The following is a 15,083-nucleotide window of genomic DNA, read 5'->3' as shown; positions in this document are numbered from 1 at the left end:
GAGGCTCCTCCGTGGCCAGGGTGGGGTGGTGCGGAGCTCTTCCATGGCCAGGGTGGTGCCGGCGGGAGGCTCTTCCGTGGCCAGGGTGGTGCCGGCGGGAGGCTCCTCTGGGGCCAGGGTCGGGCTGGCGCAGGGCCCCTCAGCTGCCACGATGGTTGGCGGCTCCTGCTGGGCCCTGGGGCGCAGCTCCTGGATCCTTGGCTTCCTGAAAAGGAAGCCCCAGAGCTGCCTTCCCTGGCTTCTGCCCTCCCCTGGCTCTCTGCTCCACGGCTGAACCTGAGGCCACCTCCGTTTCGGCCCAGAAGGTGCCTCCGGGTCAGCTAGAGGAGCTGCTGTCTTCCGCCTCCTCCAGCAGGCGAAGCAGCTCCTCCCTTTCCCCTGGCCACGAGCCTCTTCCCCGCCTGTGGGGACAGAGGGGCCGCTCTCCACCTGGGCAGGCTGGCTGATGTCTTCTGGCTGTGGAGCCACCTGCCCGGCCTTCCTCCTGAGCATCTGCCTGATTCGCCTCATCCTGGAAGTGAGTGGGGAGCAGCCATGAGTCTGGCTTCAAAGCAGCCTCTCATTAACGAGCCTGCCTGCTCCCCTGCCCACCTCCCCTCTGCTGAGGCAATTTCTCCTCCCGACACATCCCACCACAGGGCACAGGAAACCTTAACCTGGGGAACAAACCCTGACAAGGGACGGGCTGGGAGCCCTAGTGGTGGGATATTCCCACCACACTGGGGAGGCTCTGGAGAACTCCACTTACTTACTCTAGATCAGATGATGCTGAATGGCAGATGCTCGGGGTTGCTCCTCCCTTCACCCTCCTCGCTCTCCGCACCCAGGTGGCCGGCAACGGGTGCCGCTCAATGCCCTGCCAGCAGGGCAAGGGGTAGAAACCAGAGCTCTAAACTGGCTGTGAAAACAATACAATGCCACTAGTGGAACGCTCCTGGGACACTCCATAGCTGTACCGGGGCCACCTCCATTTGGGCCCAGAAGGTGCCTCAGGGTCAGCTAGGGGAGCTGGGGGCTTCCTCCTCCTCCAGAAAGCCAGAGCTGGCAGTGCCAGCAGGACTCGATTCCCAGTCTCCCTGGCTCCGAGTGGGACCTGTTGTAGTGACTGACGGATTTGCTCCTTGTCCCCCATCCAAAGCCAATAACACATCTCTGGGTTGGCAGTCATGAGTTAGACCTTCTCAGCACCCCTCTGTCTCCTGCAGCCCTCAGCTGTTCCTTGGACTGCGGTGGCTTGGACGGTAACAGGAGTGGATATTGTTACTGGCTCACTGGGTGGTTCTAGCCAATGAGGGTCTCAGTCTAGCCTCAGAGGCCCACACCCCCAGACACTACAGGTCAGGGTGGATTGATTTCATTCCAAATGTTTTGTAGTTGTATTTTTGAGTTATTTTCCTAATGAGAGATTGATTCTCATGAAATTCTTAGTGGTGGCCGATGACAGAACACGGAGCAACGGTCTCAAGTTGCACTGTGGAAGGCTTAGCTTGGCTATTAGGAAACACTAGTTCACTAGGAGGGTGGTGAAGCCCTGGAATGGGTTCCCTAGGGAGGTGGTGGAATCTCCATCCTTACAAGTTTTTAAAGGTCAGCTTGACAAAGCCCTGGCTGGGATGATGAAGTTGGGGTTGGTCCTGCCTGCAGCAGGTGGGTTGGACTAGATACCTCCTGAGGTCTGTTCCAGCCCTAGTCTTCTATGATGCTAGGAATAGGGATTCATTGAAACATGCTGACTTGCTGGTTTTGCAGGATACAGAAAAACAAAAAGGTTGACTGAACCATTTGTTTTCATTTCAAACAAACTGAGGTAAAGAAGTATCTCTAGTTCGTGCACTGAACTGATTGTTCCTGCTCATAACGTCCTTCCAGATTTTAGAAGTAGTAGCTCACACCTCCTCCTCTCTAGCCTTTATTCATATTTTACAAGGGGAAAAGAAGCCTTCATCCTTTTTCAACTCCCAATCAGTTTCTTACATTTGAATGAAGTAGCTGCATCAACTGGAATGAAGAAAATATTCTTTCTGCACCCGCAGAAGAGGCTAGTGCTGCCAAAATATGGCTGAGTGTTTCAATAACTTCTGGACCCCCAGGTGCTTAGGCAATGACTTCCAACAGTTCAGTGCTTTGACTTCCCCTGACACTTGGCAGCAAACATGGACTTCTTCATATATGTAGTTATTTAAATTACTTTAATAGGCTGGAGCAACTAGAGTCCTTAACATCACTTGTCATCATTTCAAATTTTATACTGGATAAGTTTTAAAAAAAGCTTTTTCAATATAAATTTAAAAAACCCAGTTTAAATAAAAATAAAATCTCTTTTGTGGGGGAGGGGGGGTTAGGTTGTGAAAAAGCCACTGACTGGTCTTGCCCTTGATTTTAGAAGAACTGCTTCATCTGAGAGAATCAGAAACTGCTTGTATTCTAGTCAAGGAGAGGAGGCAGCAAAATTCATCCTAGCAGTAATTTGTTGGGCCTTATTTGCTCAGTCTCAAACAAACAAGTGTGCAAAACTCTAGCTAGTCTCTTTTATGTAGGCCCAGCTAAGAGGTGGTGGGAGGGGCAGGAATGCTGTCTCCATCCCAGATCCAGTAGCAATTGCACAGGATATTGCCACAAAACCTACATTTTACTGCCAAACTCTCTAAGCCAGTCCTCTCCTGCGCTTCCTGGTTTCTAAGTTTCAAATCCACAAAACCTTCCCCTTGACAGTCACTGCCCAGGTGGTGCAGCAGGCAGAGGAACCTGAGCAGTAACATTGTGACACCAGAGGTAACTCAGCCACCTGTCGCTCCCTGACTCCACTAACCCGGAGCGTAAACCCGAAGCCTGAGCCCTGCCTTGGGCATCGCTCCCACGGAAACCTGCAGGCTCATTTACTGACTTATGCAAATCACCTGTGGAGAGTTAGCACTGACTGGCTGAATTCATTCTCCAGTCACAATGCCCTTCAGCTTACAGCACAAATGGAAGGGGCACAGGGTGGAAATCAGGCTTTTCTGGTGGCCCGTTTTCCAATTGAGAAGAAGGGACAAGAGGGAAGCAAAATGGCCACATTCCAAACGCTCCCAGCGAGTCACAGATTAATTCCAAGCCCAGAGGAAACCACTGTCGTCTGACTTTCTCTTTCACTTCGGCCATAGAATGTGCCTCAAAATAATTCCCATAGGAATTAGAGCAGGTTTTTAGTAAAACACCCAAGCTTGATTTTAAAGGAGGCCAGTTGCGGATAATCCAGCACAACCCTCAGTGAATTGCTCCAAACTCTAATGTTAAAAATGCTCCTCGCCTTCTTTCCAGTGTGTATTGGTCTAGCTTCAGCTTCCAGCCATTGTCTGCTCATAACCTTTCTCTGGTAAAGGGAAGATGGAGGCTTGCTGCAGCAAGGCTCCAGGGCTCTGTGAGGTTCCCCCTGCCCCACATCCCTGTCCTGCCTGGCTGTTGGCAAGGGAGCTCTGTGAGGTCACAGACATCTCACTCATAGAATCATAGACTATCAGGGTTGGAAGGGACCTCAGGAGGTGTCTAGTCCAACCCCCTGCTCAAAGCAGGACCAATTCCCAGCTAATTGTCTTTGCTCAATGGGCTGAGTTCCTGCCAAAAGCTTTTGTGAAGTCACTGCCACACCCACCTTTCCCTGGCAGGCCTGACCTCTGCCCCTGGCCAGCCCCGCTGGATGTTTGAGCTGCACCCCGGATCACCCCACTTGCTCATTATTGATTCTGGGGAGCAAGCAGGCTACCCAGTAAAACAGCAGAGTCTGTTCCGCACCCCACACTGAGTTTTTCATAGAGGCATCAGTTGTGAAACAATTCAGTCTCCTAATCTGGCCTCTATTTCACGGGCTATGAAATTTCACACTCTTAGCGCCCTATTGAGCCCAATTGCTTGTAATTCACTAAAAGGCACCTTCCCAACCAGTTATGATGGTAGGACACCAGGAAACAGAGACTCCACCTCTCCCCTGGGTAATTTCTTCCAGTGGCTAGTCTCCCTCACTGTCATAATTATATTGGAAATTGACAACCTCTGATAAGGGCCCAATTTATGACAATCTTTTAAATAATTTAAATAGAAGAGAAAAAATAACATTCAGTAGAACATGTTCACTGCCAAGCTTTTCAGACAGTCGCACCACTGATGTGATAGCTAAGGCCCTGGAAGCAAAGCTAGCTGAAATGCTAACCCAGCTTCGGGCAGCAGTAGCTTCCTTGAAAGGTGCAGAAAATATTGTCTTCCTTTCAGTTTATTCAAATCGTTCAGTTCAATCGACTAGTTTGCTGAAATTCAAGAAAGCCATTCGGAATTCACGAAATAGGCAAACTTGTTTTCCTCCCTCAATCTATGGATAAAAACTAAGGGGTAGATCTACTGGTTCATCAGTCTAGAAACATGTGGAGACTAGAATGTATCATTTCAGTTCACGAACCACACATCAAATTGCCTTTGTTTAAGAAATCGGTTAGTTTGAAATGCAAAACATTTTGATACAACTTCTTTCTTATGCTTCTCTTTCTAGCTCTGGCATGGCCTTGCTGTGTGACCAAAGAGAGGTCACTTCTTTTCTCTTTCCCTCGGTATCATGGGGGATGGAGAAAATTCTCTCAGCCCTAGCAGGAGAGAGATTTGAGCAAGTCAGGCGCGTTAGGGCCCTCGTGCTCTAAAGGACAATGGGCGATTATTGTTTGGGGTAAGAATCCCGACAGATTTGTTACTTGTCCCCCAACCAAAGCCAATAACACATCTCTGTATTTTCAGTCATGAGTTAGACATTCTCAGCACCCCTCTGTCTCCCGCAGCTCTCAGGTGTTCCTTGGATTAGGGAGGCTTGGATGCTAAGAGAACTGGAATTATTTTACTGGCTTCTTGGGTGTTACTAGCCCATGAGGGTCTCAGTCTGGCCCCCAAGGCCCGCACCGCAGACACTAAAGATCAGGAGGGGTTGATTTCACTCAAAGTGTTTTGTATTTGCATTTTTGAATTATTTTCCTAATGAAAGATTGATTCTCATGAAATCTTAGAGCTGGCAGATGACAGAACAAGGAGCAATGCTCTCAAGTTGCAGTGTGGAAGGCTCGGATATCAGGAAAAACTTTTTCCCTAGGAGGGTGGTGATGCCTTTGAATCTGCTAGGATAGAGTCCCCTATCTTGTATCTATATCTAGAACCTATATTTTTTCTTACCTTCTACACAGATGACAACGTCTTTGAAACAAATGAATGTTTGGAATGAAAAACACATGCACTGAATCTCCTGCACACCAACGTCTCTTGGTCCTGAGTGAGAGACCGCGAGCTGGAGGCTTGCTGCAGCAAGGCTACAGGGCTCTCCGAGGTTCCCCCTGCCCCGCATCCCTGTCCTGCCTGGCTGTTGGCAAGGGAGCTCTGTGAGGTCACAGACGCCTCATCATCTTTGCCCAATAGGCTGAGTTCCTGCCAAAGGCCTTTGTGAAGTCACTGCCACACCCACCTTTCCCTGGCAGGCCTGATGTCTGCCCCTGGCCAGCCCAGCTGGATGTTTGAGCTGCACCCCAGATCACCCCACTTGCTCATTATTGATTCTGGGGAGCAAGCAGGCCACCCAGTAAAACAGCAGAGTCTGTTCCTCACTGAGCTTTTCATAGAGGTTATGAAACAATTTGATCTCCTAATCTGGCCTCTATTTCACAGGCTATGAAATTTCACACACTTTGCACCATATGAAGCCCAATTGCTTGTAAGTCACTAAAAGGCACCTTCCCAACCAGTTATGATGGTAGGACACCAGGAAACAGAGACTCCACCTCTCCCCTGGGTAATTTCTTCCAGTGGCTAGTCTCCCTCACTGTCAGAAATGTGTGCCTACGTCTCATTTGAATTTCTCGGCTTCAGCTGGCAGCTGTTGGTTCTTGTTGTGCCTTTTTGGCTAGATCGAATTAGCCCTGCCCGTAAAATCCGATCTCCCCGTCCTGCTGGACCCCCCAGCCAGGAGAACCCAGTAGGGGCCTCCTAGCTGTTTCTCTGCCCATCTGGGGACAGGACTTCCTCTCCGTGGGGATATCAGACACACCTGCAGAGGAAATGCAGAAGTGAGCGCGCTGCATCAGCCTGGTGTTGGGCTCAGGGCTTTGGCCTTGGCAGCTTCTGCTCCACTCACGTCTCTGGGTGCCCTGACTCAGAGCTTCTGGCCCCCTGTGGCTGCAGCCAGTGCTGGGGCCGGGCTCAGGACTTTCATTCCCCCCCCACTCCTGCCGGCGCTCTGGGTGCCTGGGCTCGGAGCTTCTGCCCGGCATCTGCAGCGGCGGCTCAGGGCTTCCCTTGCAGGTCCTTCTGGGGCTCAGGGGTCCATTTCTCTGGATGCCCCGAAAATGGTAGGAGCCGAGGTGCTCCCAAGTAGACGGTAGGAGCTGAGGTGCTCCCAACAGCAGGGACCCACCTGCACATCTGGGAACCTCCTCTAGCTTCAGAAAGGTTGCTGGCTGCTGCCCTTGGAGCCAGGTCTGAAGGCAGTACAGAAGTGAGGGTGGCAATGCTGTGACCCTCCCCACAACAACCTCTGAACTCCCCCGTTCTCCCAGGTTGGTGGGGACCCCCATGGTTACAATACCAGGAAATGTCAGGTGGAAACATCGAAATGATGACGTTGGTCAATTTCAAGGCCAGAGGGTTTGTAAATTAGTCAAAGTGAGCCCTGAATTTGGTAGGGACCTGGCTATTATGGAGGTCCGAGCAGGTTTGCACTCCCAGTTCTCTTGAAAGGCCATGGAGAATTACTGCTGCCTGAGAAACTTCCCAGAATAAGCTACCAGGACTGGGGGGAAACGAAGGAAACCAACCAAAGCCTGAGCTAGGATGGAGAGCATTGATCCAAGCCGTGTTTGAACCCCTCCACCCCCCACCTGCCTGCCCGTGGTGAAACAGACAGGGGGGCACTGATTTCTAGTCGTGAACTTGCTACAGACCGTGGGCTTCAGCACAAGCCGTACAGCCCATACTCTGAACTCTTGGATAAACAGCAAAGCTGGCTTTTCCGAAACCTTTCCCCCCAGTGCCCTGCATCCACTTGGGATTGTGCCCAGCAGAGGCTGGTGGAGGGGAGGGGAAGGGAGAGGAGGCCATGCAAATGTTGTGGCGTCTGCACTACCCCCCAGACACACACTACAATGCAGGGCGTAATATCCAGGACAGTAAATTATTTGGCCATAACCTACCAAATCCTCAGTGTTGAAAGTCCAATTTCTCTAGAAAACAATGGGAGGGAGGGGTTAGAGAGCTGCAGTAACCACCTGGACTTCCAGTCTCTGGCCAGGCACATCCCTCTCTGCAGAGTTTTCACTGCTATCCGTCTCCAAACTGGTCCTCCTGATCTAATGTGAGGTCACATCCTGGCCTTTAGGGACATTGGCAGGATCTTCCCTGTTCTCAGCTGCAGCATCACCCTCGTTATCCTGCCTGATAAGGATCCCGCCAGGGCTCAGCTAAATGGCATGTGGCAGGACAGGCTCTTTGCTGGAGGCCCTTGGCAGCGCTCAATCGAGATCTGAATCGGACGGGCACGTGCAGCTGCATTTCCTGACTTTTTACTGGACTCCTGGACCCTCTCATGCTGCTGCTGCAAATGTTCCTTCTCGCTCAGCGCTGAGCAGCAGAATGCTCATTGCCCTTTGGCTGAGCGACACACAGACGTCTAGTCCTGCTGCTCTGAAAGAAACCGTCTTCACAGCTTTAATCCTGGCAGATATTGATTAAAATCTTGCCGTGCTCCTCTAAGTGTATTTGTGATTGGATGTGCTTCTTGCTAGGGGGGATTTTTAGATACATGAACTGCATGAAACAGAGGGAAAGGCAAAGAGAAGCATCAACATGTCTAAGAACTTGAACAATATTTGAAGACCATATATTGGTGTATAACGACGCAACTGGTATTTTAATGAGACACATACCCCACCTGTGCCTGACCTGAGATTCAGCACCCTGAGGAGGAAAAACTCAGTGGTTTAAGAATTGGCCTGTTAAATCCAGGCTTCTGAGTTCAATCCTTGAGGAGGCCATCAAGGGAATTGGGGTAAAATTCTGTTTGGGGATGGTTCCTACCTTAAGCAAGGAGTTAGACTAGATACCTCCTGAGGTCCCTTCCAACCCTGCTATTCTGTCCTCTTGTGTTGGCAGAACAAATAAACCCCACCTCCAGTTACCCCTTATACAATCCATTTGAGTTCAAGAAAGAGAGATCTGTCTTGCAACAAGTATTAACATTACGAGGCAAAGACTAAGGTGAGTGGTCTCTTTTCCTTTCAGTTCTAATACCTGATGAAAGCTTCAAAATCCATTCCATCGACCAAGAGAAAAGATTGTTTTTCTGCTCTCAAAGTGCTGATGCTTTTGACCCCAAAATGTTGTCTTCATTTTCTCTCACAAAATAACTTGCAGTGAAATGGGACCAACTGCCTAAACTATCCTGAACGCTGCATGTCAGAGTTTGGGAATATCAGGACATATCATCACCTGGTGTCAGTTGTCACGGATCCATCAGCATCAGCAGAGCTACGGTGATTTATACCAACTGAGTGTCTGGTCCATTGTGCTGTACTGAGTTAAAAGATTTTATACGCTGTGCATATGGAGATGAAAATAGTCTGTTTAAAATTACCCCTTGGTTTCAAAGAATCTTGTTCAATGGATGTTTTTTTCTTTTTTTTCCCTAAAAATGTGCTTCATTTATTTGCATATCAAACATTTTCATTTAAAATTTCCCAGAGTGGGTTTTGTGCTGGTGAAATATTCCCAGTTGACAGCCCTGGAGAGAGAAGATTGTGAAAAAAGACAGTACAGTATGGAATGGGCTTCCCCAGTGCACCATTCTTGGCCCCCATGGAAGCTCTCATGGGTTCGGGGTGGATACACACCAACAATGGAATGAAATCTCTCTTGCATAGTTGAGTTTTCTTCTTAGTTTGAAGCGGGAGAAGGAACAGGAACTTCTGGACCCACCTAGCTTCCAAGGGAAACATTTTTCTTGATGCTGTTTGACCTGCAATTCATTGTGGCCCTTTAGGTGGAGATCAGTGGGTATTCTCTAGGAAGCTGCTTTATGACTCTGCTAAAGTAATATCTTCTGAGAAGGACAGGCTGGTCCTCCCACTGCCTCCACTCACTCACGGTAAATTATAGAGATTTGTAGCCGTAGGTTGTACAGAATGATAAGATACTGCATGTGAGCACGGGAGAGAGGGAGATGTTTTCCTTAGTATTCATTAGGGTCCTTTCCTTTGGAGGTGGAAGCTTTTCCAAACTCACTTGCTGCCTCTGCTTCCCCACTGCAGAACTCCAGTTGTAGGCTGTGCAATAAGCCAGAGCAGGCATGAGGGTTTCACCCATAGTTTTAATTCAGCTCCTGCTGCTTAACTTTGCTCTTCATTCATGTCTCCTCAGTTAATATACAGTGAACCAGTGTGAACGTAATCTTATTGATTTCAACAAGAATGCTGGTTATTGAACTTATCAGAGTTTATTCCTACTTTGTGGTTTTAATTGACTTCTTATAAATTGCATAGCTCCAGGTTTAGTTATGGAAAGGTGCTAGAGTGCTAATATGAGGCTTAAATCTACCACTCCAAGCACCCCCCGCCATAGATCAGCTAGCTGTGGTGACACTTGGCCTTTTAGTTTCATAAGAAGAAAATTATATTTGCAATTGTTGACTTTGCATTGTTTGTGGTTGGCATTTCTAAAATGCTGACTTGGAAAAGGAAACATTTGCAATTGTCAATTGCTTCAAAGCAAGCAGCCTTTGCAAAATTCCAAAATGCTCACCTCCTTCTTTTAAAGTAATTCTTTTCTCTGCCATTGTCATTCAGTTCACTTTCTCGAAATAGCTACAGTATTAGTGGGATTCACTTAGAGATTAAATATTTTAACTTTAATAGCAACTTTGGCTCTTTCTACCTGGAAATGATTCTTGAATTAATTTCTTTTCTATCCCACATTACATCACAGTTAGGAGGGAACACGACATTTGAAAGTGTTCTGGATATTGCTCTGTTACAACAAGGTAAGAGTTGATGATGTTTTAGGAGCAGTTCTGAAACCTGGAAATGATAACGGATATAATAATATATTAATATTCTATTTGGGGGAAAAAATCCTTTATTTTTCAATTGTCTGTTTAATATAATGTTTTTTTCTCTTGATGTTTTCTCATGGGTTCCTATTATGGTGAAACGTGATTAGTCCCAACAGGACAATTGAAACGTGTGTGTATGTGCGTGCGTGCGCATGCGTTTTAATTTTTCACATTGATAAGGTAAAGAATTGTAGAAATCTAGTACCAAAATAGCCACCTTACTAGGAAATGGGGCTTCCAGATGAGTGTGACTTTATGCTTCCATTTCCATATGGAAATTTTGATTCCTATCTTTGGTGTTTCTTTGTCTCATGGAGAAATGCAAAAACTTTGTTACTGGAGACCTTGTTCATAACCATAGATGGGCAAATCTGAAAAAAAAACTAGGAGCTGTAATAAAAAGCAGCCCAAGAAGACCAGTTTGTTCAGAAGATGCATATCTCAGGGAAATGACTGAATATTCATGCAACTATATTGTTCACCATGTTTTTATTTTTTATTTGCAAGACTTTAACCCCAAATGACCTCAAAGTATTAAAGTGCTTGAATGAAAAGTCCACCAGCTATTCCAGTTTATAGCAACTCAGGATCGGGCTCCATAACTTTACCTTTAAAAAGATTTCAGGTAGGAGCCCACATGGAGAGATGGTTGGGTGGGCCTGGCTGTATTTTGCATTGGCTGAGTTGGCCAGTGGACTGGTCATGCCATTTTGTTATGGATGTTGTTTCATTAATGATCTGGAGGATGGCGTGGACTGCACCCTCAGCAAGTTTTCAGATGACACTAAACTGAGAGGAGTGGTAGATATGCTGGAGGGGAGGGATAGGATACAGAGGGACCTAGACAAATTAGAGGATTGGGCCAAAAGAAATGTGATGAGGTTCAACAAGGACAAGTGCAGAGTCCTGCACTTAGGATGGAAGAATCCCATTCACTGTTACAGACTAGGGACTGAATGGCTAGGAAGCAGTTCTGCAGAAAAGGACCTAGGGGTTACGGTGGACGAGAAGCTGGATATGAGTCAGCAGTGTGCCCTTGTTGCCAAGAAGACTAATGGCATTTTGGGATGTATAAGTAGGGGCATTGCCAGCAGATGGAGGGATGTGATCATTCCCCTCTATTCAACATTGGTGAGGCCTCATCTGGAGTACTATGTTCAGTTTGGGGCCCCACACTACAAGAAGGATGTGGAAAAATTGGAAAGAGTACAGTGGAGGGCAACAAAAATGATTAGGGGGCTGGAGCACATGACTTATGAGGAGAGGCTAAGGGAACTGGGATTGTTTAGTCTGCAGAAGAGAAGAATATGGGGGGGATTTGATAGCTGCTTTCAACTATCTGAAGGGAGGTTCCAAAGTGCATGGAGCTAGGCCGTTCTCAGTGGTAGCAGATGACAGAACAAGGAGTAATGGTCGCAAGTTGCAGTGGGGGAGGTTTAGGTTGGATATTAGGAAACACTATTTCACTAGGAGTGTGGTGAAGCACTGGACTGGGTTCCCTAGGGAGGTGGTGGAATCTCCATCCTTAGAGGTTTTTAAGGTCAGGCTTGACAAAGCCGTGGCTGGGATGATTTAGTTGGGAAATGGTCCTGCTTTGAGCAGGGGGTTGGACTAGATACCTCCTGAGGTCCCTTTCAACCCTGATAGTCTAGGATTCTACTAATCAATTAAAGGCAGCTAAAGCTGTCACAAACATCTTGGGAATTTAGACCCTGCTTTCAATTTCCTGATTTCAGGGCATTCAAAATCTCATACTGAATAGTTCAGTAAAAGAGGACGTGTTTTTTCCTCTCTTAGTTCATGTACATTTATAATTCAGTGTGAACTTTACTAATCTCTTTGCCTTGAAGATCTCCTGCTTTAGGGAGTGCAGAAGGTTCAAATACACTGAGTGTTACCTTGCCTTGCTACTCACTCTGCTAGCTGGAAAGATGATAATAACTGATATTAACAAACAACCTGACCCAAACCACAGTGAAAGAAATGGAAAAACTCCCCTTGGCGTCAATCTGTTTTGGATCAGACCCCCTACAGTGAGTGGGAACACTACGTTCCTAGGAGATAGATGAAAATTCCCCTCCTCCCACAAAAACAAACAAATCTCTTTTGCATTGAACTTTTCCATGTAAATGTCAGCATTTTTACAACAAATAAAATAAAATAAAATCACAATAATCAATACAAATATTGTTACTCGGGAGTTCTAGCACTGTAGGGTGGAAGGGACCTCATGGAGTTTAGTCAGGCTCCCCATGCTGGGGCAAGACCAAGTAACACCAAGTAAACATCCCGATGGGTGTTTCTCTGACCTGTTCTCAAACATCTTCAGCACTGAGCAGTCCACATGCTGATCTGTCCAGCTGAAGTTCCTCAGGCTTCCAGTCTCCTTTAAAGGCCAGTCTTGTTGGTTTGGCTACATCTCCCAGTTGCTCCACCAAAATACTTCAGATTTCACCCAAAATAGACCAGCGCCAAAATCATTTGGATTTGGGGTTTTATTAATAAAAGCTCAACACTTTCCAAGGGGACACGTGGGAATTTTGACCAACTCGACATAAAAAGCCTCTCTTAACAGGGAGGGTAATTAACTCTTGGGATGATTTACCAAGGGTTGTGGTGGATACTCAGTTTACGGACGATTTTTAATTCAAGATTGGATGATTTTTTAAAAGACATGCTCTACTTTACAATGAAAATTATTGGAAAAAAATTATGACCTGTGTTATACAAGCAATTAGACTAGATTGGGGGTGTTGAATTTATCGTCTGTGAACACCTTGGGATCCACAGACTATACCTAAAGGGTCCTCCAAAGGTGGTTGTTACCACAGAACACTGCTTTTCAACCTGTGGGTCATGGATTCTTAGGTGTCCACAGATTGTGTCTACAATTTCCACCTCCATTCAAAATTTTGGATTCATCCACAAATGAGAAAAAAATCCACTGGTCTAGATAATGAAAATGGGCTTTGGAATCTCTGACTAAATTGAATTTCCGTTGTTTCGGCATCCCTTAAGAGAGAACACGAGTCTCCACTGTACATCAGATTTATTGTTGTGGTACCCATTGCTTCTATCCCCTCCTCTGCCTCTTCTTTGACACAAAGCACAGTGACAGGAGAAATGGCTCCCGGAAACTGCACCAGAGTGACTGGCTTCATTTTCCGGGGAATCACTGACAGTCTAAAGCTGCAAAACATCCTCTTTGTGTTCTTCTTTGCCATTTTTTTCTGCACGCTGGTGGGGAATGTCTGGGTGATTGTGCTGATTAGCATTGACTCCCAACTCCACAGCTCCATGTACTTTTTCCTCAGCAACTTGTCCCTCTTAGATGTTGTCTCCTCCTCTGTGATTGCCCCCAAGGCGATGCTCAGTTCCCTAGTGATGAGTAAAGACATTTCTTTCCCTGGGGGTGTGGTTCAGTTTTTCCTTTTCTCCTTCTGTGCCAACAATGAGCTTTGCCTGCTGGCTGTGACGGCCTACGATCACTTTGTGGCCGTCTGCAACCCATTGCTTTATTATGTCATCCTGTCCAAGAGAGTCTGCTTCCAGCTGGTGGCTGGCTCTTCCCTAAGCGCCTGTGTCAATGCCACTGTGCATATGTGTACTGAATTCAGTCTGTCCTTCGGCCACTTCACTGTCCTCAATCATTTCTTCTGCGATATTCACCCACTCCAAGAAATCTCCTGCTCTGACTTTTGTATCAATAAGCGAGTGCATTTCATCTTTTCAGCCATAGAAACAATAAGCACCATTTTCACCATCCTCATCTCCTACACTTACATCATCTTTGCCATCCTGAGGATCCGCTCCACGGCAGGAAGGCACAAAGCCTTCTCCACCTGTGCCTCTCACCTGACTGTCGTTTCCATCTTATATGGGACCCTGATCTTTACATATTTACGACCCTCCTCTGGCAGCTCAGTGGACTGGGAGAAAATGGTGGCCATGTCCAATACCCTTGTGATCCCCCTGCTGAACCCCTGATCTACAGCCTGAGGAACAAGGGGGTGAAGGATGCCCTGAGGAGGACAATACACCAGAAAATTATTCCTCACTGTATGTAAATGTAACCCTTCTGCCCCTCTGAGTTGGCAGCAACAAGGGCCGGGTTCAGTATCAAGGGGTTCCGTTTCAATAACACAAGGCAAAACCGGCTCGAGTCCGCACCCAGTGACCTGGGACAATTACATATCACCCCCCGGGCACCTCTAGGAGGCAATACTTTCCCACTCGCAAGCACAGAGTCCAAGTGTAGCAAAATCCTTTTAATAAAGGAGGGAAGAATGCGGCATCACGTTGGAGAGACACCACAAACAGGACTATACACAAACCATAAGCAAAACCCACCTCCAAGTACATTTGGCACTGTCCTTTCCCCCTTAGGGTCTTAAGTCCAATCACCCCAAAGTCCAACAACCCAAAAGTCTCTTTCTCTGGTCAGTGCCACACCAGAGTTCAAAAGTTTATCTGCAGAGTTTTACCCCCCCCCCAGCCTAAGTGGAAATGGGGGGGGCGCACACACAGGGTGTTAAGGGGCACCTTACGTGGGCCAGGGCTGACTGCTCTGCCTCTCCGTGCAGTTCTGCTGCAGCGTTCACCACGACTGGTTCCACTCCACCAGCTGTGCCACTCCTCCAGCCGACCCGTGAACCGCTCCACACTATTCCATGGGCTGCTCCAACATGCTGCAGACTGCTCTGCTCTACCAGCCGCTTTGTGATAGATCTTCAGGCTCCCCCACTAATTAACACAGCACTCAGTGATCTCAGATCAGTAAGCTTAGCTCTTTTAGTGATTTCAGCTCTTAGCAGTTTCAGCTTGTAGTAGGGGAGCCCTGGTGCTGGTACACCATTGACCCAACGTGAATTCAGGTCAGCAGTCTCTAGATGGACTCCTAAAGGATTCAAAATTAGCTCTGCTCTTCAACAGTGGAGAGAGGAAGATATGCAATTGGTGTTCCAGGCCCTCAAAAGGGGCC

The 15,083-nt window shown here is 47.4% G+C and overlaps 1 protein-coding gene across 1 annotated transcript; it reads left to right on the top strand.

Moving 5' to 3' along the window:
• The first annotated feature begins 13,225 nt into the window (after positions 1-13,225).
• LOC120394368 (olfactory receptor 1052-like) lies at positions 13,226-14,139 on the top strand. The gene has a single exon (XM_039518590.1). It carries the CDS (start codon positions 13,226-13,228, stop codon positions 14,087-14,089), a length of 864 nt encoding a protein of 287 aa, XP_039374524.1. The 3' UTR covers positions 14,090-14,139.
• Positions 14,140-15,083: the final 944 nt, after the last annotated feature.

This window comes from Mauremys reevesii, unplaced genomic scaffold (assembly GCF_016161935.1).
Source record: "Mauremys reevesii isolate NIE-2019 unplaced genomic scaffold, ASM1616193v1 Contig52, whole genome shotgun sequence".
NCBI classification, from domain to species: Eukaryota; Metazoa; Chordata; order Testudines; family Geoemydidae; genus Mauremys; species Mauremys reevesii.
Note: the sequence above shows the minus strand (reverse complement) of the source record. Positions and strands in the feature narration are given on the sequence as shown.

Excerpts from the sequence above, each read along its gene's own strand:
- LOC120394368 (XM_039518590.1), top strand. The coding sequence starts at position 13,226 with ATGGCTCCCGGAAACTGCACCAGAGTGACTGGCTTCATTTTCCGGGGA.